At 44.1% G+C, this 25,686-nt stretch overlaps 1 protein-coding gene across 1 annotated transcript; it reads left to right on the top strand.

Annotated features, from left to right (window-relative positions):
- The first annotated feature begins 1,215 nt into the window (after positions 1-1,215).
- On the top strand, positions 1,216-9,673 carry LOC125518376 (probable WRKY transcription factor 4). The gene is made up of 4 exons (XM_048683242.1): positions 1,216-1,699; positions 2,894-3,567; positions 3,669-3,815; positions 8,842-9,673. The coding sequence occupies exons 1-4, from the start codon at positions 1,358-1,360 to the stop codon at positions 9,245-9,247; spliced, it is 1,569 nt and encodes a 522-aa protein (XP_048539199.1). The 5' UTR covers positions 1,216-1,357; the 3' UTR covers positions 9,248-9,673.
- The last annotated feature ends 16,013 nt before the right edge of the window (positions 9,674-25,686 follow it).

Raw genomic sequence — 25,686 nt, 5'->3', positions numbered from 1 at the left:
GAGCTATTCCAACGCTGTTGCAGGAGATAGGAAAAGCAGGTGGTCTATCTGCTCCGACTCCGGTGGGCTCCTGGACGGCATCAGCTTCGTGATGCATTCCCATCTCGCAGCCTGGAGTGGATCTTCCGATTCCCCTCGCTCCGCGCACAATTGACGAAAGCCTCTGGAGGTTTCGATGGGTGCGGCATACGACGCTTCTCTTCCGCCGTGCCCTCGAAGTAGATCCTCCATGCTAGGTTTCACAGCTCTTGATCCGCCCGAGGTTTGCGGATCAGATCATATCGCTGGGGTATCGAGGAAGGATCTGGATCCTGCGTTGCATCCTCCAGCTTCCCTCCATTCCCGAGTGCATAGCGACCAGGAGAGGGTGTCGTCGCGGATCCGCGTTGCTTATTCCCTCCATCGCATCTCCCTTGTTTCCCGCAGGACCTCCGGCGAGACCGCTGAGAGCGCCCGCAACATCTTCGGAAGCGCCTGTACACGCTCGGGAGCGGGATCCTGAATCTCCTCCCCTCCCCAAGCCAAATCCCGGTAGATCTGCGGGTGTGGGCCATCGGCGAGGAGGGGGAACGGGCTTTTGGCGTCGCCGGCCTCGATGAGGGCGGTGGCGGGCGGAGCGGGGGAAGTGGTGCGGAGTGGAGCGAGCCTTTCAACCATCCTCCGGGTTTGAGACGTTTTTCCGTTCCGGTACCGTATGTCTGCAGTTATTTCGGGCAAAATTGACAAATTTGATCTATGGACGAAATCAAATCACAGAATGAACTGTCCGTGAAACTATTTCACGCGGCTGACCTTTTTGTGTGATGTCCGACACGAAGGCGCCACACTACACTGTGCAACGCCTCACAGATAGGCGCTACACGCCTGGCCAGCGTCGCACCCGTGTGATTCAAAAATTACTAAGTCAGTGTGCAGCGCCTAGCTTCTAGGCGTTGCACTAGTAGTTGTTTCATTTTGTAGTACAATCACTAGTGCAGCGCCTGAGAGCTAGGCGCCACACTATACAGTGCAATGTCTAGCTTTTAGACTCTGCACAATGACTTAGCAATTTTTAGGTAGTCCGGGGTACAACGCTGGTCAGACGTGTAGTGTGACGTCTTCATGTCGCGTGTCATACAAAAAGGTCAGCCGCGATGAAATAGTTTCACAGGCTCTGTGATTTGATTTCGTCCGCATGTCAAATTTGCCGTTATTTCGCTCGACTGGCAGATTTGCGGCGTTTCCCAGAGTTGCTCTAACCCACCCCTCGGGTCATTTCTAGTCAAAAGTTCCCCTTCCCCTTACCCACCTCCTCTCCCTCACGAACCCTCCTACTCTTCCAAACCCTAGCATTTTCCCTTCCCCTTTCGAGCTTCCCATGGCCGACGGCGAGCCGGAGGCGCCGGCAGAGGATAACCATCCATTCCCGGAGGCGTCGTCAGCCGAGATGGAGAAGCACCCGCCGCCGGAAGCCCCCGAGGCGTCTCCGGCCGAGACGAAGCCAGAGAAGAAGGCGGTGACGGAGACGCAGGTGAAGGAGGTGAGCAAGTCGGGGCCGAAGGAGATAGAGAAAGAGGTGAAGGTGAAAGTGGAGAAGGAGAACGAAAATGTGGAGATCGAGGCGACGCTGCGGCCGACCGGAGCTGGGACGGAGGCTCCCCCCATCCTTGCGGTGCCGATGTTGGCCGTGCCGTGCTTCATAGCTCCTCCAGGGTTTGCGGTGCGTGTGTAGTTTCTGTCTTGGTTGCATATGATGCATTGAATGCGTTTGAAGTTTAGAGTTATCATGGTTATGGGTACGGCCTGCTCAGGTTGTGTCTGGACTAAATAAAGGATAAACACGGTATGGTGTTCAGTCGCTTGGGAAGATATGGTTAGTGCTAGCGCTGATACTGAAACAGTGGCGTACTTTGAAATTTGTGTTTAGTGCTTTTGGAACCTAGTTTGTTCGGCAGTCAGGACCAACAACTAACTGAAGTATGGTGATCTGTCATGTGATAGTTGGTTTCAGGAATGGTGCTAGACGAGGTGGATACTGGTGGGCATGTTTCATAACTCATGTGCCATTCTTAGGTTCCTTCTGCAGATATCAGGAGTGGGCTTGTTTCTATATTCGTAGTTCATAATTTCCGGGTGCCCGATCTAGAAGAGGTGGAGACTAGTGGCCATGTTTTGGAACTCATGTAGTTGGGCTAGATAGTGTTTGCGTGATTTTTTATTGCAACATATTTAGTCATCACTCTGTCACCGTTTCTGCTTATTGTTGCTACTGCCATATTTGGTGAGAAGGTTGGGTTGGTATCAATACTGTCAAAGAAGCAGAATTCCTTAGGGTTAAACTATCAAAGCACATAGATTGGTTGTGTTTTCAGTTCTCAGGTTTAGACGATCCTTATGGTATTTTCTGTACTTAGGTTGTTTGTTGAAGAAGTGTTGATATCTATTGTCGGACACAAGTTACAAAACAAAATTTGTGAACTTCAGCTTATCCTGCAATTGCAATTTAATTGTACTAGGAAAGTCTCATGATTTGGCCAATGGAGAAGACATATAGATATGCATATGCAGCTTAAGTTCATAATGTTGAATAAAAAACATTACAATAAATTTAGCAGAAGTGTGTGCTTGATTCAAGGAGCAATATCAATTCACTAATTGTATAAGTATGGGAGGTATAATTAGTCGTATACTTGCACCTCTTTGTAGTTGTTGCAATATACATTGTTTGTCACCGTACATGCTTATTGTCTTAATACTAGTAGATCACAGAAATGCAGTACTACATAGGTTTTTAAAAGAACCTTTGGGTTTGTATGTGAATGGATCCATATTATATTATCATCTTTTTTCCAGTCATTGTCCTTTATTTTGGTTTGTTCATTGGACTTGTAAAATATTATCTTTTTGAAAACAGGGCCAGTTTGCAATGAGCCATCAAGCAGCTTTGGCAAGTGTTACAGCTCAGGCACATATACAATTGCAATCACCAGCCTCATCTGCATATTCAGAAGGGCTGCCGAGTCCATTTCCACATCCTATAACACCTAAAGCTATTCGGCCACTGCAGCAAGCACCATCAGTAACTCAAGGAAGTATTGGAAGACCAATTGCAGAGAGGCCATCCTCATCTGAGTCAAAATTGCAACATCATGCAGCTGTAAATATTGTGGGTGATGGCTTCAATTGGAGGAAATATGGTCAGAAGCAAGTGAAAAGTAGTGATAATTCTAGGAGCTACTATAGATGCACAAATTCAAGTTGTTTGGCCAAAAAGAAAGTTGAGCATTGTCCTGATGGCCGTGTTATAGAAATCATATATAGAGGAGCACACAGTCATGAACCACCACAGAAGACCAGATTTGTAAAAGAGAGGTCGCTTCATATTTATGTTCCCCCCATAGGTGATGGAACTCTGCAACTTGTGAACACTGAAATTGTGGAATCCCGTACACCGACATGTAAATTAAACCAGAGTGCTGCCATCGAAAATTCTGAACAGCAGCTCTTTTGCTCAAGTGATTGTGAAGGGGATGTTGGTAACAAGTCAGAAGATGAACATCGTAGTGCAGAGTCGCAGCCAAAGCGAAGGTCATTGTGCTGTTGCACTATCTGTGCCATTCATATACTCATATTTTCGTTGTTTAGTTGTTCTTACCATTGTTTTCTTTATTATATTGTTCTTTGAACAGGATAGTTGAAGCCACAACATCTAACTTAACTCCAGTTCTCCGAACTGTCAGGGAGAGAAAGATTATCGTGCAGGCTGGGAAGATGAGCGATGGGTACAGATGGCGTAAGTATGGGCAGAAAATTGTGAAGGGAAATCCAAACCCCAGGTGTGTGTTGCTATTGCTTACCCATGGTTACTTCAGTGAATATATTAAACATTAAGGCTAGTTCTATTCAGGTGCTTATTAATGACGGTGCACGCTTAACCTCACTATGTAATATTTCTGAGAAAATTAGCTCAGTACCATCGCAAATATGCCTAAACTGACAAAAACATCTGGTGTGAGGATGACCAAACTGACAAAAACATCTGGTGTGAGGATGACCAGGGTTGTAAATACTGTCTTGGCAGCTGCCTAGGTGCTTAGTGGAACACTACTGTCAGTTCTAATTGCGAAGCTAGCAATGAGCAGAGGTGGAAGACAATGTTTTTTCGCTGCTTAAACTTCCACTGCTTTTCTGCATTCTCTCCTTTCTATTTATCAGACTTGTAGAAGGAAACTGGGGATATGACCCCTAACTTTGCGCCGCCGTGATCCACAATGCTCGTGCCATCCCGTGAGCAGATCAACAGGGCAGAAGACTCGCTCAAGGCGGTTAAGCCTTTGAGCTAAACCAGCTAACTCACCAAGCCTAAGCTGACGGAAGAATACACAATAACAAAAGGGATGCCATGGCAGCAGAACCGGCAAGGTTTATTTCTAACATTCGCTCGAGGCGGTTAAGCCTTCGAGCTAAACCAGCTAAGTCGCCAAGCCTAAACTGACGGAAGAATGCACAATAACAAAAGGGATGCCATGACAGCAGAACCGGCAAGGTTTATCTCTAACATTCTCCCCCCCCTATAAGCCTTGCAGTTCCTACTTTATTTTGTTGATGCCGATCCTGCTTCTCAGCTCTTGGAACCTGATTCTTCCAAGTGGTTTCGTCAGAATGTGCGCGAGCTGTTGATCAGTGACGATGCACTCCACCACGACCTCTTCCACGCACTCCCTGATGAAGTGAAAGCATAGGTCGATGTGCTTGCTCCTGTCGTGGTGAATGAGGCTCTTGCTTAATGAGATAGCTGATTTGTTGTCCACCTTCGGAATCGATGGACCCTCCTCCTCCCCAGTTAGATCCTTCAGCAACCGGGCTAACCGGACGACCTGACAAGCCATCGCTGTTGCTGCCATGCATTCAGCTTCGCAGGAACAGAGGGCCACCACACCACCCTCTGCTTCTGTGATTGCCAGCTGACCGGGTTGTTGTTGAGGAAGAAGAGCACGCCAGTAGTGCTCTTGCGCATGTCTGGATCACCGGCCATCTCACTGTCACAGTTTGACAGTGAAGAGCTGGAGCTCCTGATGTAGTGACAACCATAGTCGATCGTGCCGGCGATGTAGAGCAGGATGTGCTTGACTGCCGCGAGATGCAAAGTGATCTTGGGACACTATAGGGGCCTTTTTGCAAAATAACACAGGTGCCCCCTTTTAATAAATTACGGAGAAGTCTGGGGTCATCTACGAAAACTGTGCTCAGATCCTTTTGTTCTTTCTCTTTTCCTTATTTTCCTTATTCTCGGCCAACCCCTTTGGTAGGCCTTTCCCTCGGCATGCCCGTTGGCCCAAAGGCCCAAGCTGCTCCACGTCGACGAGGCGAGGCGTGCGGCGGCATGCGTTCTGGGTGATGACATGGAGAGTGGTGGCATGCTGGTGCTGCTAGGCGGTTCGGCATATGGTGTGGCGGCCCGGCGCACAGATGGATGGCTACGTGTGCTTGCATTTAGGCGGCGCAACAATGCGGTGCGTGCGATCGAGATGATGAAGTGACACGTTCGTTGTGTGTAGTCGTGATGGGCAGCGTGTGTGGGTGCGACCGTTGGGTGGCGCCAACAAGAGTGGGCAGACGAAAATTTGATCTTTCTTAGATGTGGTTTGATTTATAGACACATGCACATGCACGTTAGTACGCTAGTGAATTTACTTTCGGTGCCAATTCGCTAGTCATATTTGCAGATTGTGTGAATGTGATACGCCACCACGTGCACGTCAGTGCACGTGCGTACCACCACTTCATCCGGATATATTCATCAACCTCTTCATGGTTAGCCATCCTTTTTGCATCTAGAGGGTCGTGTAATGCAACAATCAGATCTGATCTAGACGTGATAATTTTTTTTTTGAGAGAAATGATCTTCATGGGGAGGATCATGGGGATGATCAATACCTTTCGATCTCGTGAAGTTTGCTGTAAGTTGGTTTGTAGCCGTGAAGATCGTTGGTGCAGTTTTGCCAATCATCCTGGTGAGAGGGGTTTGTCGTTGATGATCTTGGCGTCAAGGTCACCTCCTCCCCATCCGCATCTTGGCGAAGCTCCATGCTGATAACATGTTGAGAGTATTGTGGAACGCAATGGGAAACTAGAGACGAAAAGCAGAAGGGAGACACAAAGTAGACACAAGATGTAGGATATTGGCTCTTATCTTTATAATTCAGATCTCTGGAGTAGAACTACATTTGTTGAGTCATGCCCCTTAATAACAGGTGGTCTGCTAGGCGTATCCAAGTATGAATCCACCAACCTTTGGCTTGGGAAATGGGCATGACCCTAGTGGGGTCGGTTTCCAAAAGTATGGTTAAGGAAAACACAAATAAGCACTTAATAGTTTTTTAGTTGGACAGAAGAAAATACATGATGCATGTATGGCAAGACAATGTGCATTTTACTTTAATATCTTGACGAAGACTTAAATGTATAATTTTGTTTTCATCATTTTCTTAAGGAGTATGTGTTATATACATATCGGTCCATGACAATAAAAATATAGGCTAAATATTGGTCATATCATCCCACATATTGGTCTACACCGTCCTATATGTGTTAAAATGATAGTTCCGATATGATATGCTAAATCGGTAGACTGCTGAAACTGATATTAGAACCTTGCTTGCCCTCAGAGCATGCGCTTGGTACCTAATGTAGCGAGGGATTTTAACAGACCATATAAAAGAATCATAACTCAATCGATGTGTTTTTTAGTTTGCATAAATTGTACCACGCATTTTTTAACTAATTTCTATATAGGTGCCTGGAAAACAGTCATGCCAACAATGCTGGCCACTCCCTTGATCAACATGCCCCCAATGGGTCGGGTTTGGATGGGTAGAGCTGAACCAGATCAATACCCATATCCATAAGTTCGTTTATTGCCCATCCATGAAAGTATACATGGGCAGACATGGTCCGTACCCATACTCTCTGGATATCCAGCAATCCATGGATATCCATATCCATGCAACAATGAAAACAACGACCATAACAATATCTTACATATCATCAACAATAACTATAAAAGGTCACATAACACGGTAGACAATACACGTTAAGAGTTTTACATACATCAGAATTCAGAACTACAAATGACAAACCACAATATGGTTAATACTTACTCGAAAGGAAATTAGGACAGGTTATATGACATGTGTCACTGCCATGTGGGCCCTGCTTGTCAGATGGGTATCCATGGAGCAAGTTCTAAATCCATGCCCAACCCATGAGTTAGTATCCATCCGTCAAAATCCATGGGTAGAAAAGGTCCTCCAAACCTTTTGTCCAACGGGTTGGATGTCCATGGATACCCGGATCCATTGATAATATTGACATCCCTAATATACTATGTGATTGCAGTGCCAATCATTTGTCCCTTTTCCGATGATAGTGTACACCTGAACTGTACCTGTGATCATGCTGTTTCACCTATTGGCCATTGAGTTTGTGGTCAATGCAATAGTATGGGGGTGACATGAGCAGTAACTTAAAGGGATGTGTATAGTACCAACACAATAATACTAATGAGTATGAGCATAGTAGCTATAGGATTAAGTCTAGGGATGGTCTTGCCCCAGTGGCGTTTGGTGTGATGCCGAGTGAGTGCGTGCCGCCAGCGCTCTCGAGCCGCGCTTGGTGGCTAGGGGCCGCTGTACTGCTGTTTCTGCTGCTCCATGGGGGGCTGGCAGATACAAGCGGCAGGGCCAGCGTGCTCCTAAATAAGCTCGACGAGGTTCCTGATCCGGCGGAGGGCCCCGCCTCGTCCTCGACCCCAGCAGTTACCGCGGTGGTGGAAGCAGGGTTGAGGACGAGTGGAGCACCAAATTCCGGCGATTGGGTTGGAGCTCATACACACCGGTGCTTGTGGAGGTATGGCGCCAGCTGAGGCCTCTGGCTGTGGCGTTCAGCCGCCGATTTTAATCTCCCTGCCGGTGTATCTTCTGGCCGAAAGGCGGCTGTGTGGAGCTTTGGCTGCTACAGATCGGCGCCGGCTCCTCTTCTTCCTCCTGGCCTGGTGCCATATCACGAGGCAGTGCAGTCTAAGCTTGGAGTCCATCACCTCTTCCACCGGTTTCCTTGGGAGCTGGTGGGGCGTGGTGGCGGCATCACCACACCGAGTGGTTTCGTCCCTGGTGGTGGCAACGCTGCATCCGAGCGAAGGACCAACGTTGGACCTGGTTGTAATCTAAAATCTTGCTATGGGGTCCTCCGTGCAAAATGTCAGGGACTTGAGTGTACTTTTCTTTTCTTTGAGTCTTTTTCCGAGCTTTGTAATGTCACCGCCCTAAAATAATGTAGCTCCCTGGATCCTTTGGAATCCATCTCTGTTCAAAAAAAAAAACTAATCAGCATACCATTGGCAATTTGTTTACTAGATGTGCACTAAAAGACGGACATTGGTTTACTAGATGCACTCTGGACATTGTTTCATTCATTGAAGCTCTTCTGTGAAACCCATCATGCACTGTATTCCTCGAGGCACCCAATCGTTGCATTTAGTTGATTGGTGCTCCATACGTGAGTAGTGCTTCAGAGAAATTTGATATACATTTGCTCAAATTTACGCATTTTTCTTGTGCTATAATCGTGCAGCCTGTGTCCATATATCACTGGTTACCCACGCATTTATATTTTTTAGTTTTCTTATCATACATTTGGAATCTGCTAGAGATCATTTGTCTATGGTTTAATGTGGATATGCATATAAATGAATTGATAGCGATTCTGTCGGTTGCTAAAAAGAATATGAATATTATTTTATTATTCTCTGCCCTGCGTGAAGTATTGTTTTATTGAAATTGCTTTCTTGCTCAACCTCCGCAGGAGCTATTACCGCTGCACACATGATGGGTGCCCTGTCCGTAAGCATGTCGAAAAAGCACCAGATGACATAAACAATATGGTAGTAACCTATGAAGGTAAGCACAATCATGGTCAACCATTTAGAAGCAGCAACGAATCAAGGGATGAATCCGTCTCTGTGATCACTCCAGCAATGACAATCACTGAGCAACCCAGTACAGTGTCTTCAACATCGGGTCAGAAGCTTCCAACCAGCACAGAGAAGGCCGCTGACAGTGAGTCCACCATGGACACAACTTTAGAACTTGGAGGTAAGAAGCCACCAGAGAGCGCACAAACCCCGCGCAGCATGAAAATTAATCCAGACGGCCTGAAGAATCCCCTCCTGAAAGATACTTCTGCAGCAGTTCCTGTCCAAAACAATTGATTTGCGAGGATAGGTTTGATTCAACTAATGCATTAGTTTGTGTTATTTATATTTATTGGTTATGTGAGCTGTTGTTGGGTTAGCTTCTGTATATGAGATGAGGGTCAGCATCGTGCGGAGCATCACCGGATTGCCAGAAGTTGGGACGGAGAATCTAGGTTCAGAAAGCCATGATGAAACTTACAGTTGTCCCTTTGTATAGATTTCCAATCCTTACCATGTATAGGTACTGTAATCGCTTCTGAGGCTAAGCAAAAAGGAGACAAAGAACCTTCTTCATGTGTGGAGTGCTCTTTAGCTGTATTGTTCTAGTTGGATTGATCACAAACTTTAACTGATCTGAGATATGATGTATTCATCTGTCGTTATATTTCATGGTGTATGCAAGTTGACAGTCTATGGATACAACGCTACACTGTTTGTTGACTACGTGCATTGACATGTTACATTAAATTCCAGTACGCTTTTGTGATCCTCCCAAGATACTGCTGAAGAACTTGTGTACATCCTAAAACATAGGTTGATGTTAGAGATTAATCGTTGTGGTGTAGCAGGTTTAGAGGTTTTCTCGGAGGTGAAATTTAAACTTCATAATTTGCATGTCTAAAGAGTCGGAGTACATTCTTCATAACTTGTTAGAGCATCTAGATCCCGGAAAACGACTCGGCCTGGAAAATAACAGCCGTTTTACGGTTCCATGGTGAAAAAAAAGACCCGAGCAGGTCCTGAAAAATGCCAGCCCGGATTTTCTTCTTCTGGGGAGCAGTACATTCGACCCTGAGTGCCGCATATGTGCAGTTTTTGTGAAGAATTGATTGTAAACGAACAAGAGAGTCAAACAAATGAATCGATAAGATACTTTTTTATTGATGATTGAACACTTATATACAGGGGGAACGGACGCACCCAAAGGATGCGAAGGTTCAGAAGGCGGTTCCTCGAGGCGACGCTCCAGAAATGATATGTCGGTTCCACACCGAGGGGATATCCACGTGCGGTTACAAGTAGAGATTGAATTAACTAAATACATTAATTAATTAAATTCTAACACTCCCCTTAATCTTTACTTGTCCTTGAGCGTGTTCATCATTTTGAAATAGTCTCCTCTAAAAAAACCCTGTGGGAAAAATATGAGAAGTAGTATAGGATATTGGTAAAACTCCTTCAAACCCATTGGGAAAAATAAGGAGGAAAAGTTCCAACATATAATGAGTACTGCCTCTGTTAACTCGATATGAAGTGTATCCATAGAATTTGGAGGACAATAAATATGTCGTATATACTTTCCTAAAAACCCCGTTGGGGAAAACGGAAAATATGACATATAATCTTGTGTTGATATTACCTCATTAAAACCTTTATGAGAACGTGTATAGTAAACTCATGAGGGGAAAAAGAGTATAATATGATGCATTGAACAAGAACAATCCAGAAAGATACTCCCCCTGATTCTTGCAAAATTAGAAGCCGTCACATACCAATTCCATGAACACATTTCTGCAACATAGAAGTTGGTAGAGACCTGGTGAACAAATCAATCGAATGATTTGACTTGCAAGATATGCAATATAATGATATTGCTTATTATGTAACCTGTTTGCATCCGGACAACACAAGAAACATTATCTTTGAGATAATGGTTGGTGGATGTAGCCATGAGGTCTGTTTGGAAGACTCTTCATGAGAGGGCTACCACACCTAGTAGGAACACTAAGCTTGTCTACGATCTGACATAGTGGGGATCTGATTGATGTATCCAATGATATCGGTGTTCACATTTCCATGAAACTGAAAAACCAGGACAAAATGTTTGATGCCTTGGAGATATCGAAAGATATTCTTAAGTACCAACCAATTGTGTTTGGCATTGTGGAACGTTGAGTCCCAATATCTCATTTCCATTGTCTCATGGTCTAAATAGATCTTTCTCTACGTCTAGAGAATGAACTCCCATGAGAGTTATGAATGGATAAAATTTGTCCACAATGAATTTCTCCAATATATTATGGATATAGACAACATAGTATAGCATAATGTATGAATGAAGGTGCTCAATTTGTAGTAACGAGCGGTATTTTGGTTTATCCAAATCCTTCATTTTAAACTCCGTCATTTAGATGATTACATGTGTAGTCATTGCAGACACACAAACATGGATAATCATCATTGTAGGAGTAATCCTTGTGAATAAGGAACTCACTACGTCGGTTGTACCAAATGTACCGACAATAATAATAAGTCATGGTAGCTTATTGATTTATCACGATGTATGTTGCATTTTGTACTTCGATTCGGAATTAAGGTTCCATCGGGAACCATCTATATCTGAATCTAGTGATCTACATGGATATGTAATCACTACATCTATCAACCGCATAGATAGATGATTTTGTACTGCCAATGATATAAGTTATCGAAAAGAGATTCCACCTCTGGACAATAGTTGGGTATATGCGTGAACCCTTGTGCTACAATACTTGCTCTTTGTTTCACCACCTCGTTGTTCTCAATTCTGTTTCCAGAAGAAAACTGGTGTAGGTATTGCTTATGAATACCTTCCCATTATTGAGCAAGATCATTTCTATCTAGATTATACCCTTTGCTTGAGTTCAGTCCGAGTGTTGTTCACACTTTGCCATGGCCATGGTCTTTCGATCTGAATCACTTGAGAGGTTTTTTCAATCTAGTTGAGAAATGTATGTCGACAATTGTAGACTTCCGGTTATATGTTTCTCCAGAATCTATATATCAATATATAGTTGATGGAAATATCGTTACCCATGGTGACTGCTCGCGATTTCCCAATGCGATTGAGTCGGGTATTCTGATGTCTCGGTCATTGAGTGCACTATAACCTGGGTTGGTGGAGATTTCCCATCCACTGGGTGTATACTACCCATTAGGTGTCTGTCAACATGAAGTTGACTTGCATTTACTAATTCACAGGCCTTGATATTCTTACTTGCGAGAAGCTAAATCCTGATGTACTTCTGCCATACATCTCCCCCTGTTCCTTTGAACGGGGAGTGGAGTGGATTTTGTTGGTACCTCCACTCTTTTAGGCATACTTTTGCAAGATTGTAGGATTGTGTGACACCTTTATAGTCAGTAAATGAATCTGACAGGTTGTTTGCAATGTGTTGCAAATCTTCTGAACGCATAGTTCTGATCTTTGAGTACGTGGATATGAGGTAGAAATGTGTTGAACATTCCACTAATTTCCTGGCATTCTTTATGGTACTTGAAATCTCCCCCTAATGCCTGGAAATGTTCCTCATTGAATCAGCATACTGGTCTTGAATAACTCCCCATGCAAAGGGCTTGAGGTATTGACGGAAATATAGTTATTCCTCACATAGATTCCAACTATATGTTGAGGGGCCAATGTTGTATGCTGGGGTGGTGATATCGGTGTGTAACCGAATTACCGCATATGGGAAATACTTGGTAGATTTCCATGTATCAAAGATAGAGGGGAATAAAATTATGCAGTTTGGTCATGAGAGTGTAAAACTGCATGACTCCAACGTAAAGTTGGTTAGTTGCAATTCCAAAGTAAAGATAATGCAATGAGCTTAACTCTTTGGATAGGATTCTACCAAACCATTTTGAGTCTAGACATTACAACAAATTGCTAAACTTCAATCCAAAGGCCATCGAGAAGTCCCTCAAGGAGAATTCTGCAATGTTATCCATTCGATTTGCTTGAAATCGATGTCAGGATAATGAGCCAATGGTTTCGTGTGAATAAATCACACACTTAAGACCATCATGTAGATGTCTTTTAGAACCATGGAATACCTGAATAGTCTATTCAATGGATGGGAAGAGCCACTTACCTCAACTTGATGCATTCAAGGAGTCTGAGTGGTTCAACATACACTTTAAGGTGCATGGACCTTAAAATTAGCTTCCCTGTGTCACTTGTAGTGCACATAAAATCCAAATGTTGTTAGAATTTAGCATCATAATAATCATAAACTATTGAAATTGCTGATAGTTTTGGTTTCAACCCAATGTCTCGATGGCCAAGGCGAGTATGCCAAGTTTGTCATGTACAAGACACTCTGGAAAACTATCTTGTACGCAACATGTGCTACGGGTTGTGTCGTATGTGTAGTACAATCCAGATGATACAAAGAGAATGTGCTTGCCATATCCATTGCATATGGTAAAGAGAAGTTATTCTCTTTGTTGTCATCATAAGTTTCGCTATGAAAACTATTTTGACGGATACCTCCATAGTTGAGTAGGGTACGAGTTAAACTTGGAAAGCAATGAAGCATCCCAATGTTACTCGAGTACCCACAGGGATAGTAAATATGACTCGAGTTGAGCCAACAAATACCTCATCGCGTCTAGTGATTTTAAAATATCTCTTTTCTCTCAATGAGAGTGGAAACATTGGACATCCCTGAGTATAGAGTTTATGGTGTATATGTCCACAAGGCACAAATCATTTTTCATCGGATTGACTCCCGTAAAAATCTATAGATAGACATGAAGATTCTCAAGAAAATCACTGTCGGGTATATAGAATACATACTAATGAATTTGTATCAAAGTGCTGATACAATATATTGTGATATACAATATATGATGACAACAATAATCATGTTCTTATTAGAACATCATAAATGGAATAAATAGATCACTAAGGAGACTAAGGGACTAAATGTATAGTCTCCAAACATGTCGGTTGATGCATATTCAACCATCATGCTTTCCATGCTCATAGGGTCTCGTGACAGCTTGATGGTGTCACGTTGAGGGTTTGAAGTGTGTTTCAAACCATTACCCTTGAGGTCCTTCGTGTCCCGGTGGAGTGGCTTGGATTGCACACGCTATCCCATGAGATGCAAGACTGATTTTGATGTCCATGACCCGCTTAAGTAAGTTGTGACCATTGAGGGCAAGAGCCTCAAATTGTTAGCCATCGATTACTTATAGAGGCAAGCCAGAGATAATTAATTTACAAGAAGTAAATCAAAGACCATCATGGTTGATGTTGTATTGACCTTAGCAAAATTAATGGGTATTTCAAGAAGTCATCTTGAAACCATTAATGTGAATCTCAAATTGCTAAGTATGACACCTTGAAGATAATCTTCAAAATGGAGTAGATCTCGCAGCACTAGGGAGTATAATCTAATAAAATCAGTAGATACTCACTCGTAATGCCTTATGTCATGACTTAGAAAAATATGTGGGAGAGCACTTTGTAAAGCAATTATAATGTCAAAATGACAAAATATAGGCTTTAACAGTAGTGGTGATAATCTGCAAAGCAGTAGATTTACACACTACCTTGTGATCCCAACACATCGATTTGAAAAACAACACTTAGAATTTTGCATCTTTATTTGCAAAAATTGAAAACCTCAATTGCAAATAGACGTATTAATCTCGACATGTGGTGAACATGGAGATATATACATCATAGAAATATTCCGAAATACATTGTACTCGACGGAGAAACAGTACTGTAGAAGTACTTAATTTATCTTTGCAAGGGATCGGAAATCTCAATTGCAAATATATGTAATTAATCTCGACACGTGTTAAACGTGAAGATATATAACATCAATTTAGGATCTGGAATACATTGATATTCAACAGAAGACAATACTAGATGCACTGATTTTAACAGTTTAAAGCGGGAACTAACCATCGCTTAAAAATACTGTTAAAGCACAAATGAACTTAAAGCTGAAATGTGCTAGACGGCATGTTTTAGCCGCTCGTGGGCCATGGCTTAATTATCAACCACATGCGCGTATGCCACGTGAATGCATGTGTGGCAGCCCACGGTCTGGTCAACCGAAGAGATAAGGAAACAAGTCCCCACTAGAGATGAAATCTCGGGTTCGGCTCACCTGCGGGGCTCCCAACAGGGATTATCGTGCAGGGCCAGTTAGAGAGTGCCACGTTGTGTCCAAGTGGGCCAGCAACTCTAATTAAGTTAGATTTATTTTGTGTTTGTCTGAAAAACTTGCTCCTTGGATGATTCGATCCTTCCTGACCTGGCCTCTGCGCTAAGGAAACACGAGACTGGATGCTATCACGAAGCCGCGGACAGGTTCTTGTTCATCCACCGGCGATGTTGCTGACTCGTGTACCACCGGTAGAGGAATACCGTGCGCGGTTGTATGACACATGCAGCTCAGCTCCTCGTTGTTTCTTTCTAGATCATGCATATTAATTATAGTTTTAAATAACCGGCTATAGTTCGCTATAGCCTTTTCAGCAGGGTGCCGCTAAGTGGCTGTCTTTACAAATAGCCCGTTATAACTTCGCTATAGCTGATTTGGAGACCCGCCGCTATTTTGCATAGCCTGTTATTTAAAATATTGATATTAACACCTTTTCGCCAAATTAATTGAGCCAAAGCACTCCAAATGACAAGATCGGAAGCCGTAGTTTCTTGTCCAGTGGGACGCCGCCGTGTTAATCTCCCGCTGCGGTGAGATTCAGTCTCCCTCTATGATCGAAGTCCTTCTCACAGTCTCAGTAGACTCCTATAGGATACTACCTCGAAGCCAACAATTGCAACGACGTGCTCGTCGACGGCATCATGTGCACTCTCCTCGGTTGCCGCGGACATCCACGCCGTCCTCGACTGGCCGTACACGGGCTAGGCGGCCAGCGGCGTCCCGGCTGATGAGCAATAACCGATCCGCGCTAGCCTTCTCCTCACTGCATCCCGTCGCACGTCGCCAATCTGAGGATTAATCCGTCTGTGGTGTGTCCATATATCCAATTAAACGACGAGCATTGATCCGGCGAGAAGCACAGCTTCACGCGCAAGAACGAGAACCTATTGTGGAGGACGTCGGAGATCCTGAAGTATTTTGTCAAGCTTGAACGCCTCCTTGTCTCATCGTCTTGCGTTTGGCGGCGACGCATCCCCATTCCCCCTTCGTCGTCTCCCCCATCGTCTACTGATGAAGGACCGAAGCAGCAGGAACTAGGAAGAAACAAAGTAATTTAACTTAATTAGAGCTACGGGCCCACTTGGACACGTGGCACTCCCTTACTGGCCTTGCACGATAATCCTTGCTGGGAGCCCCGCATGTGAGCCGAACCCTGAAATCTCCAGCGCTGGATCCCTCACTCACGGAGACTACCATAGAAATCCTCTCGCTTTAGGGGCTCCATGTACCTGTGCGCCAGAGCGGCTGCTTGACGGCGAGGTCTTAGGAGAAGGCCGATAAGACGGCGGCGGACGCCGGAGCGTGGCGCAGGCGAAGGAGTGGCGGGCGTCGGGGACGGCATGCGCGACAGCCGGCAGTGTCCCAACCACATCGCTGGCTTCAACTTCAACAATCGCAGGGGTTGGAGACGGCAGCGCCGCGGTTTCGTCGTCGTCGTCGTCGATTATGACGGCACCGTCCAGCCGACTGGTGCTCAAGTCCCGGCGCGGCGGTCGATGGAGGCCATGGTGCGGCCGTAAAGCCTCTCCGCGAGCCTGCTCCAGCCCGCGTTGGCGTCGGCGTGTTTTGCAAACGCCACGGGCACGAAGCCAGGAGGCCGCGGCTGAGCACGGGAGCGCGGCGCGGCTGGGCAGCGGCCATGGGCAGGAGGGCGCGCAGCCGGGCGGCCGGGCGCGGGGGCGCGTTGCAACGCGGAGGCCGTGGTCTGGGGCGCGGTGCGGAGGGCGCAAGTCCGGCGGTGCGGACGGGCTCGTGAGCGTGGCCGAGGCACGAGGCTGCCGACGCGGTCAGACGACGATGGCGCAAGGCGCGGCGTGGCCGGGCGGAGCCGGCCACGGCCTGGCGTGGGCGGCACGCAGAGGCCGGGGAGCGGCGTTGACGCGGCCAGGAACGGCCACGGCCGGCGACGAGGGCGCGAGGCGCGGCCGTGCGGCAAGTTTTGAGGCCTGTGCTCTCAGTTACGAGCGTGCTGATAACGTGTGAAGAATCGATTGTAAACGAACAAGAGAGTCGAACAAATGAATCGATAAGATACTTTTCCATTGATGATTGAACACTTATATACAGGAGGGCATCCAAAGGATGCGAAGGTTCAGAAGGCGGTTCCTGGAGGCGACGCTTCAGGAACGATACGTCGGTTCCACACCGAGGGGATATCCACGTGCGGTTACAAATAGAGATTGAATTAACTAAATACATTAATTAATTAAATTCTAACAGTTTTTACAGTCCCATTTCCAGCTTCCCCTATCGTTATGAAGGCGGGGCGGAAGTTTCAGCCGTGCCCTCCATTTTGCCGCCGCATCTCGCCGTCGATTCTTGTTGCCCCAGCCACTCCGTGCCGTCGAGTAGTTTTGCCGCCCTCCGCCGCATCTTTCTCACCACTTTGTGAGCTCGCGGGTGGCCATTCCTTCCCGCGGGTGCGTGGTCGCCGCCACCGTTGCCGTGGAGCTTTGCTTGAACCCTTGTTGCGGTCAGAAGAGGTTGCTTCGGGCACGATTGAGCCGCAGATTCATGTTAGCAGCCGCCGGGCACCGCGGGTTTGGGGCCGGGCCTCGTGGGGAAGTAGGGGCGGCGGGTTTGCTACCGACCGGCGGTGGGGAAGAAACAACGCCGTCCTTGCAGCCAAAAGTAATTTTTCTAGTGATTTTCATGGGTATTAATTTAGGAGACGAGCGATACGTAGATTAAATCATGGATTTTTTAGATGGATAATGATTGGAGTTCGTCGTTGTCGTCGTTGGAGTCGGATGATTTCGACATAGCGGATTTTTTTGGCGATTATGTGGAGTAATACGTCTTCGTCGTATCTATAATTTTTGATTGTTTCATGCCAATATTCTATAACTTTCATATATTTTTGGCAGCATTTCATATTATTTTTGGGACTAACATATTAATCTAGTACCCAGTGTCAGTTCCTGTTTGTTGCATGTTTTTTGTTTCGCAGAATATTCATACCAAACGAAGTCTAAACGCGATAAAAATATACGGAGAATTATTCTAGAATATATGTGATTTTTAGAAAGTGAAATCAACGCAAGACGATGCCCGAGGCTAGGGCTGGACTAACAAGCTACTCGACTCGTTAAGCTTGTGATCTTAAGCTTGCGATCGTTAAGCTCGTGATCGTTAAGCTCGTTAACTTTACCGAGCTCAAACTCTTGATTGGCTCGGTTCGTTAAATACTCATTAAGCTCGTGAGCGCTCACGAGCGCTCATTATAGTTTACAATAGTATAGAAGCATTCCATCATATATTCAATATTTAAACATATAACAAAGTAGTAATGCATCAACCTTTGCCAAATTTATACTTTCCAAATAGTAGCAAATAACGCAGCAACCAATAGCTAGCAGCAACACACAATGACACAATAAAATAACATTTGAACAGACACAAAGTGACACAATCATAAGTCAAACCACCATTGACAAAGACAAGTCCAGGACTTCAAAAGATAAAGCCGAACATGGCTTAGACGCTGATGCCGTCGGTGTTGGATCAAGTTTGATGAGCAGACTAGCAGTACATATTATATTAACTACTTCACCACTTCAGCATGACACTTCATCAACATAAGGTCTTAATAAATAACAATGACCGAAATAAAATGATAGCTGCTAGATAAGGAAATGCAAAGTAGCGCCTGCTCCTCACATAAGTTGCTCATCAGTTCATCTTCCTACATAGACATAGAGAAATTCACTAGTTATGATGCAAGCAAATATACAATGGTACAGCAATACAATCACTCTCAATAAAAATATGGGAAGCCTACTAGTTGCTTTCCGTCGTATCTTCAGGAAATGGAATGAACTCGACATCATCATCATTGCCCTCTTCCTACAAAGGTAAGTGCAAATATGCAATTTCAGTTAACATTTAGCAAGAGTCTAAGGTTACAAGAAGATAATACACAATAGAGAGCAAGTAATATTACCACTATAATTGTAGGCTTAAGCTGCTTTTCTTTTGATCCCTTGATGTAGCTAGAAGCACACACAAGTGCCTCAACCATGTTTGGGCTGAGAGAACTACGATAGTCATCGAGAATTCTGCCGCTCGTAGAGAATGTTGACTCTGATGAGACACTAGTTGCTGGTATAGTCAAGAACTTCTTTGCCATCTTTGCCATGATAGGATATCTATGAGCATTCAACCTCCACCAATCAACTATGCTGAACTTTGGATCTAGAATTGGATGGGTTTTGTCTTCAAGGTAACTGGTCAATTCAGATTTAGATGGCTCTGAATTTGTCTCCTCTAGGAAGGACTGAAACCCACTTGACAATGAGGACATGGATGTACTTGTTTGCCTACTAGATATTGAACTCTGTTCATTATTGTTGCCAGCCTCATTCTTGTGATTTTCCATCTCATAAGTAGCATAGAGATCAAAGAATTTAGATTTCCTCGGCCTCACTACTGCCCTTCTCTTTACCATACATTTTCTTAAAACAGCAATCAACAAGTTTCATCTTAAACCTAGGATCAAGAATGGTGGCATTGACCATGACATTGTTCTTTTCCTTTTTTGTTTTTCCCACTGTTTTCATTTCCCTCACCTTCACTATTGCTTTCCCAATATTTATCAAACTTATCAAGCATTGCTTCTCCCATCTTTTTGAAGTTTGCATTCGAACCCATGGTATGCTCTACGATAGCAATCTTAACATTCATGATATATGGAAAAAAATGTTGGCAGTGGGATAGTTAGATCCTGATAATACAGTTGTTACCTCGGCAAACGATTTCAAGATGGGTTGAATCTTTTCATATAATGCCCACTCTTCATCTCCAGGCTACCATTTGTAGGTAGCATCTACCTCTGCATATTCCTTGAAAGCAGCCCTATACACAGTGCAAGCCTCTAGCATTCTGCATGTAGAATTCCATCTAGTAGCAACATCCAGGCATAAACCTCTCCCAACTATTCAAAGACTTGCAAACCATCAATAATTTGTACATGCGTGTTGGAGATTTTTTCAAATACTTGACAGTATCCCTAAGCTTATTAACCAAAGTTTGCAATAGAGCAATGCCAGCATTCACTATCAAATTGACAATGTGCATAGAACAGTGAACATGGAAGTACTTAGGAATAAATTTAGTTGTTTCCTAGCAATGACCTTGTCCATCAGTCTCTTAGCAGCATTATCATTTGAGGAAGCATTATCCATAGTGATTGTCATGATCTTATCTTCTATTTTCCGTTCTTGGCAACACTCAAAAACTGCTTGAGCTATGACACTACCCGAGTGAGGTGGATCTAGCTCTATGAAGTTCAAAACACGACATTGCATGACCCAATCATCATGTATGTAGTGAGCGACCACAACTAGGTATGAGAGAGTTTGGTTTGAAGCCCATAGATCACGTGTCAAACTAATGCTTTCGACAGACTTTAGTTGCTTTTTAAGGATTTCTTTCTCGGAAAGATACACTTTCATGCATTCAGCTCTGATTTTCTTCCGACCAATGAACTTGTAGTACACATTCGTATATCTCATGAGGATATTGAACCAAGCATGTGAAGGAAATATGCCCTAGAGGCAATAATAAAGTTATTATTTATTTCCTTATATCATGATAAATGTTTATTATTCATGCTAGAATTGTATTAACCGGAAACATAATACATGTGTGAATACATAGACAAACAGAGTGTCACTAGTATGCCTCTACTTGACTAGCTCATTAATCGAAGATGGTTATGTTTCCTAACCATAAACAAAAGAGTTGTTATTTGATTAATGGGATCACATCAATAGGAGAATGATGTGATTGACATGACCCATTCCATTAGCTTAGCACCCGATCGTTTAGTATGTTGCTATTGCTTTCTTCATGACTTATACATGTTCCTATGACTATGAGATTATGCAACTCCCGTTTGCCGGAGGAACACTTTGTGTGCTACCAAATGTCACAACGTAACTGGGTGATTATAAAAGAGCTCTACAGGTGTCTCCAAAGGTACATGTTGGGTTGGCGTATTTCGAGATTAGGATTTGTCACTCCGATTGTCGGAGAGGTATCTCTGGGCCCTCTCGGTAATGCACATCACATAAGCCTTGCAAGCATTGCAACTAATGAGTTAGTTGTGAGATGATGTATTACGGAACGAGTAAAGAGACTTGCCGGTAACGATATTGAACTAGGTATTAAGATAGCGATGATCGAATCTCGGGCAAGTAACATACCGATGACAAAGGGAACAATGTATGTTGTTATGCGGTCTGACCGATAAAGATCTTCATAGAATATGTGGGAGCCAATATGAGCATCCAGGTTCCGCTATTGGTTATTGACTGGAGACGTGTCTCGGTCATGTCTACATTGTTCTCGAACCCGTAGGGTCCGCACGTTTAAGGTTTCAATGACAGTTATATTATCAGTTTATGAGTTTTGATGCACCGAAGGAGTTTGGAGTCCCGGATGAGATCGGGGACATGACGAGGAGTCTCGAAATGGTCGAGACGTAAAGATCGATATATTGGACGACTATATTCGGACATCGGAAAGGTTCCGAGTGATTCGGGTATTTTTCGGAGTACCGGAGAGTTACGGGAATACGTATTGGGCCTTATTGGGCCATACGGGAAAGAAGAAAAAGGGCCTCAAGGGTGGCCGCACCCCTCCCCTTGGTCTGGTCTGAATTGGACTAGGTAAGGGGACGCCCCCTTCCTTCCTTCTCCTTTTCCCTTCTCCTTTTCCTATTCCATATGGGAGGTGGAATCCTACTAGGACTAGGGAGTCCTAGTAGGACTCCACACTTGGCGCGCCCCCTCCTAGGGCCGGCCTCCTCCTCCCTTGCTCCTTTATATACGGGGGCAGGGGGACACCTCTAGACACAAGTTGATCCACGTGATCATATTCTTAGCCGTGTGCGGTGCCCCCTTCCACCATAATCCTCGATAATATTGTAGCGGTGCTTAGGCGAAGCCCTGCGACGGTAGTACATCAAGATCGTCACCACGCCGTCGTGCTGACGGAACTCTTCCCCGACACTTTGCTGGATCGGAGTCCGGGGATCGTCATCGAGCTGAACGTGTGCTAGAACTCGGAGGTGCCGTAGTTTCGGTGCTTGATCGGTCGGGCCATGAAGACGTACGACTACATCAACTGCGTTGTGCTAACGCTTCCGCTGTCGGTCTACAAGGGTACGTAGATCACACTCTCCCCTCTCGTTGCTATGCATCACCATGATCTTGCATGTGCATAGGATTTTTTTTGAAATTACTACGTTCCCCAACAGTGGCATCCGAGCCTGGTTTTATGTGTTGATGCTATATGCACGAGTAGAACACAAGTGAGTTGTGGGCGATATAAGTCATACTGCTTACCAGCATGTCATACTTTGGTTCGGCGGTATTGTTGGACGAAGCGGCCCGGACCGACATTACGCGTACGCTTACGCGAGACCGGTTCTCCCGACGTGCTTTGCACAAAGGTGGCTAGCGGGTGACAGTTTTCTCCAACTTTAGTTGAACCGAGTGTGGCTACGCCCGGTCCTTGCGAAGGTTAAAACAGCACCAACTTGACAAACTATCGTTGTGGTTTTGATGCGTAAGTAAGATTGGTTCTTGCTTAAGCCCGTAGTAGCCACGTAAAACTTGCAACAACAAAGTAGAGGACGTCTAACTTGTTTTTGCAGGGCATGTTGTGATGTGATATGGTCAAGACATGATGCTAAATTTTATTGTATGAGATGATCATGTTTTGTAATCGAGTTATCGGTAACTGGCAGGAGCCATATGGTTGTCGCTTTATTGTATGCAATGCAATCGCGCTGTAATGCTTTACTTTATCACTAAGCGGTAGCGATAGTCGTGGAAGCATAAGATTGGCGAGACGACAACGATGCTACGATGGAGATCAAGGTGTCGCGCCGGCGACGATGGTGATCACGACGGTGCTTTGAAGATGGAGATCACAAGCACAAGATGATGATGGCCATATCATATCACTTATATTGATTGCATGTGATGTTTATCTTTTATGCATCTTATCTTGCTTTGATTGACGGTAGCATTATAAGATGATCTCTCACTAATTATCAAGAAGTGTTCTCCCTGAGTATGCACCGTTGTGAAAGTTCTTCGTGCTGAGACACCACGTGATGATTGGGTGTGATAGGCTCTATGTTCAAATACAACGGGTGCAAAATAGTTGCACACGCAGAATACTCAGGTTATACTTGACGAGCCAAGCATATACAGATATGGCCTCAGAACACGGAGACCGAAAGGTCGAGCGTGAATCATATAGCAGATATGATCAACATAGTGATGTTCACCAATGAAACTACTCCATCTCACGTGATGATCGGACATGGTTTAGTTGATTTGGATCACGTAATCACTTAGAGGATTAGAGGGATGTCTATCTAAGTGGGAGTTCTTAAGTAATATGATTAATTGAACTTAAATTTATCATGAACTTAGTCCTGGTAGTATTTTGCAAATTATGTTGTAGATCAATAGCTCGCGTTGTTGCTTCATTGTGTTTATTTTGGTATGTTCCTAGAGAAAATTGTGTTGAAAGATGTTAGTAGAAATGATGGGATTGGATCTGTGATCTGAGGTTTATCCTCATTGCTGCACAGAAGAATTATATCCTTGATGCACCGCTAGGTGACGGACCTATTGCAGGAGCAGATGCAGACGTTATGAACGTTTGGCTAGCTCAATATGATGACTACTTGATAGTTTAGTGCACCATGCTTAATGGCTTAGAATCGGGACTTCAAAGACGTTTTGAACATCATGGAGCATATGAGATGTTTCAGGAGTTGAAGTTAATATTTCAAGCAAATACCCGAGTTGAGAGATATGAAGTCTCCAACAAGTTCTATAGCTAAAAGATGGAGGAGAATCGCTCAACTAGTGAGCATGTGCTCAGATTGTCTGAATACTACAATCGCTTGAATCAAGTGGGAGTTAATCTTCCAGATAAGATAGTGATTGACAGAATTCTCTAGTCACCATCACCAAGTTAGTAGAACTTCGTGATGAACTATGATATGCAAGGGATAACGGAAACGATTCCCAAGCTCTTCGTAATGCGGAAATTGACGAAGGTAGAAATCGAGAAAAACATCAAGTGTTGATGGTAGACAAGACCACTAGTTTCAAGAAAAGGGCAGAGGGAAGAAGGGGAACTTCAAGAAGAACAGCAAGCAAGTTGCTGCTCAAGTGAAGAAGCCCAAGTCTGGTCCTAAGCCTGAGACTAAGTGTTTCTACTGCAAAGGGACTGGTCACTGGAAGCGGAACTACCCCAAGTGATTGGCAGATGAGAAGGATGGAAAAGTGAACATAAGTATATTTGATATACATGTTATTGATGTGTACTTTACTAGTGTTTATAGCAACCCCTCAGTATTTGATACTAGTTCAGTTGCTAAGATTAGTAACTCGAAACGGGAGTTGCAGAATAAACAGAGACTAGTTAAGGGTGAAGTGACGATGTGTGTTGGAAGTGGTTCCAAGATTGATATGATCATCATCGCACACTCCCTATACTTTCGGGATTAGTGTTGAACCTGAATAAGTGTTATTTGGTGTTTGTGTTGAGCATGAATATGATTTGATCATGTTTATTGTAATACGGTTATTCATTTAAGTAAGAGAATAAATTGTTGTTCTGTTTACATGAATAAAACCTTATATGGTTACACACCCAATGAAAATAGTTCGTTGGATCTCGATCGTAGTGATACACATAATCATAATATTGAAACCAAAAGATGCAAAGTTAATAATGATAGTGCAACTTATTTGTGGCACTGCCGTTTAGGTCATATTGGTGTAAAGCGCATGAAGAAACTCCATGCTAATGGGTTTTTGGAATCACTTGATTATGAATCAGTTGATGCTTGCGAACCATGCCTCATGGGCAAGATGACTAAAACGCCGTTCTCTGGAACTATGGAGCGAGCAACTGACTTATTGGAAATAATACATACTGATGTATGAGATCCGATGAGTGTTAAGGCTCGTGGCGGGTATCATTATTTTCTGACCTTCACAGATGATTTGAGCAGATATGGGTATATCTACTTAATGAAACACAAGTTTGAAATATTTGAAAAGTTCAAAAAATTTCAGAGTGAAGTGGAGAATCATCGTAACAAGAAAATAAAAGTTCCTACGATATGATCGCAGAGGTAAAATATTTGAGTTACGAGTCTGGCCTTCAGTTAAAACAATGTGAAATAGTTTCACTACTCATGCCACCTGGAACACCACAGCATAATGGTGTGTCCGAACATCATAACCGTACTTTATTAGATATGGTGCGATCTATGATGTCTCTTACCGATCTACCACTATCGTTTTGGGGTTATGCATTAAAGACAGCTGCATTCACGTTTAAAAGGGAACCATCTAAGTCCGTTGAGACGACACAATCTGAACTGTGGTTTGGCAAGAAACCAAAATTGTCGTTTCTTAAAGTTTGGGATTGTGATGCTTATATGAAAAAGTTTCATCCTGATAAGCT

This window comes from Triticum urartu, chromosome 7 (assembly GCF_003073215.2).
Source record: "Triticum urartu cultivar G1812 chromosome 7, Tu2.1, whole genome shotgun sequence".
Classification (NCBI taxonomy): domain Eukaryota; kingdom Viridiplantae; phylum Streptophyta; class Magnoliopsida; order Poales; family Poaceae; genus Triticum; species Triticum urartu.
This window is presented reverse-complemented; position numbering and strand designations above follow the sequence as displayed.

Coding starts and splice junctions, on each gene's coding strand:
- LOC125518376 (XM_048683242.1), top strand. CDS start 1,358: ATGGCCGACGGCGAGCCGGAGGCGCCGGCAGAGGATAACCATCCATTC. Junction 1,700..2,893: donor TAGCTCCTCCAGGGTTTGCG/GTGCGTGTGTAG, acceptor TTTTGAAAACAG/GGCCAGTTTGCAATGAGCCA. Junction 3,816..8,841: donor AAGGGAAATCCAAACCCCAG/GTGTGTGTTGCT, acceptor CAACCTCCGCAG/GAGCTATTACCGCTGCACAC.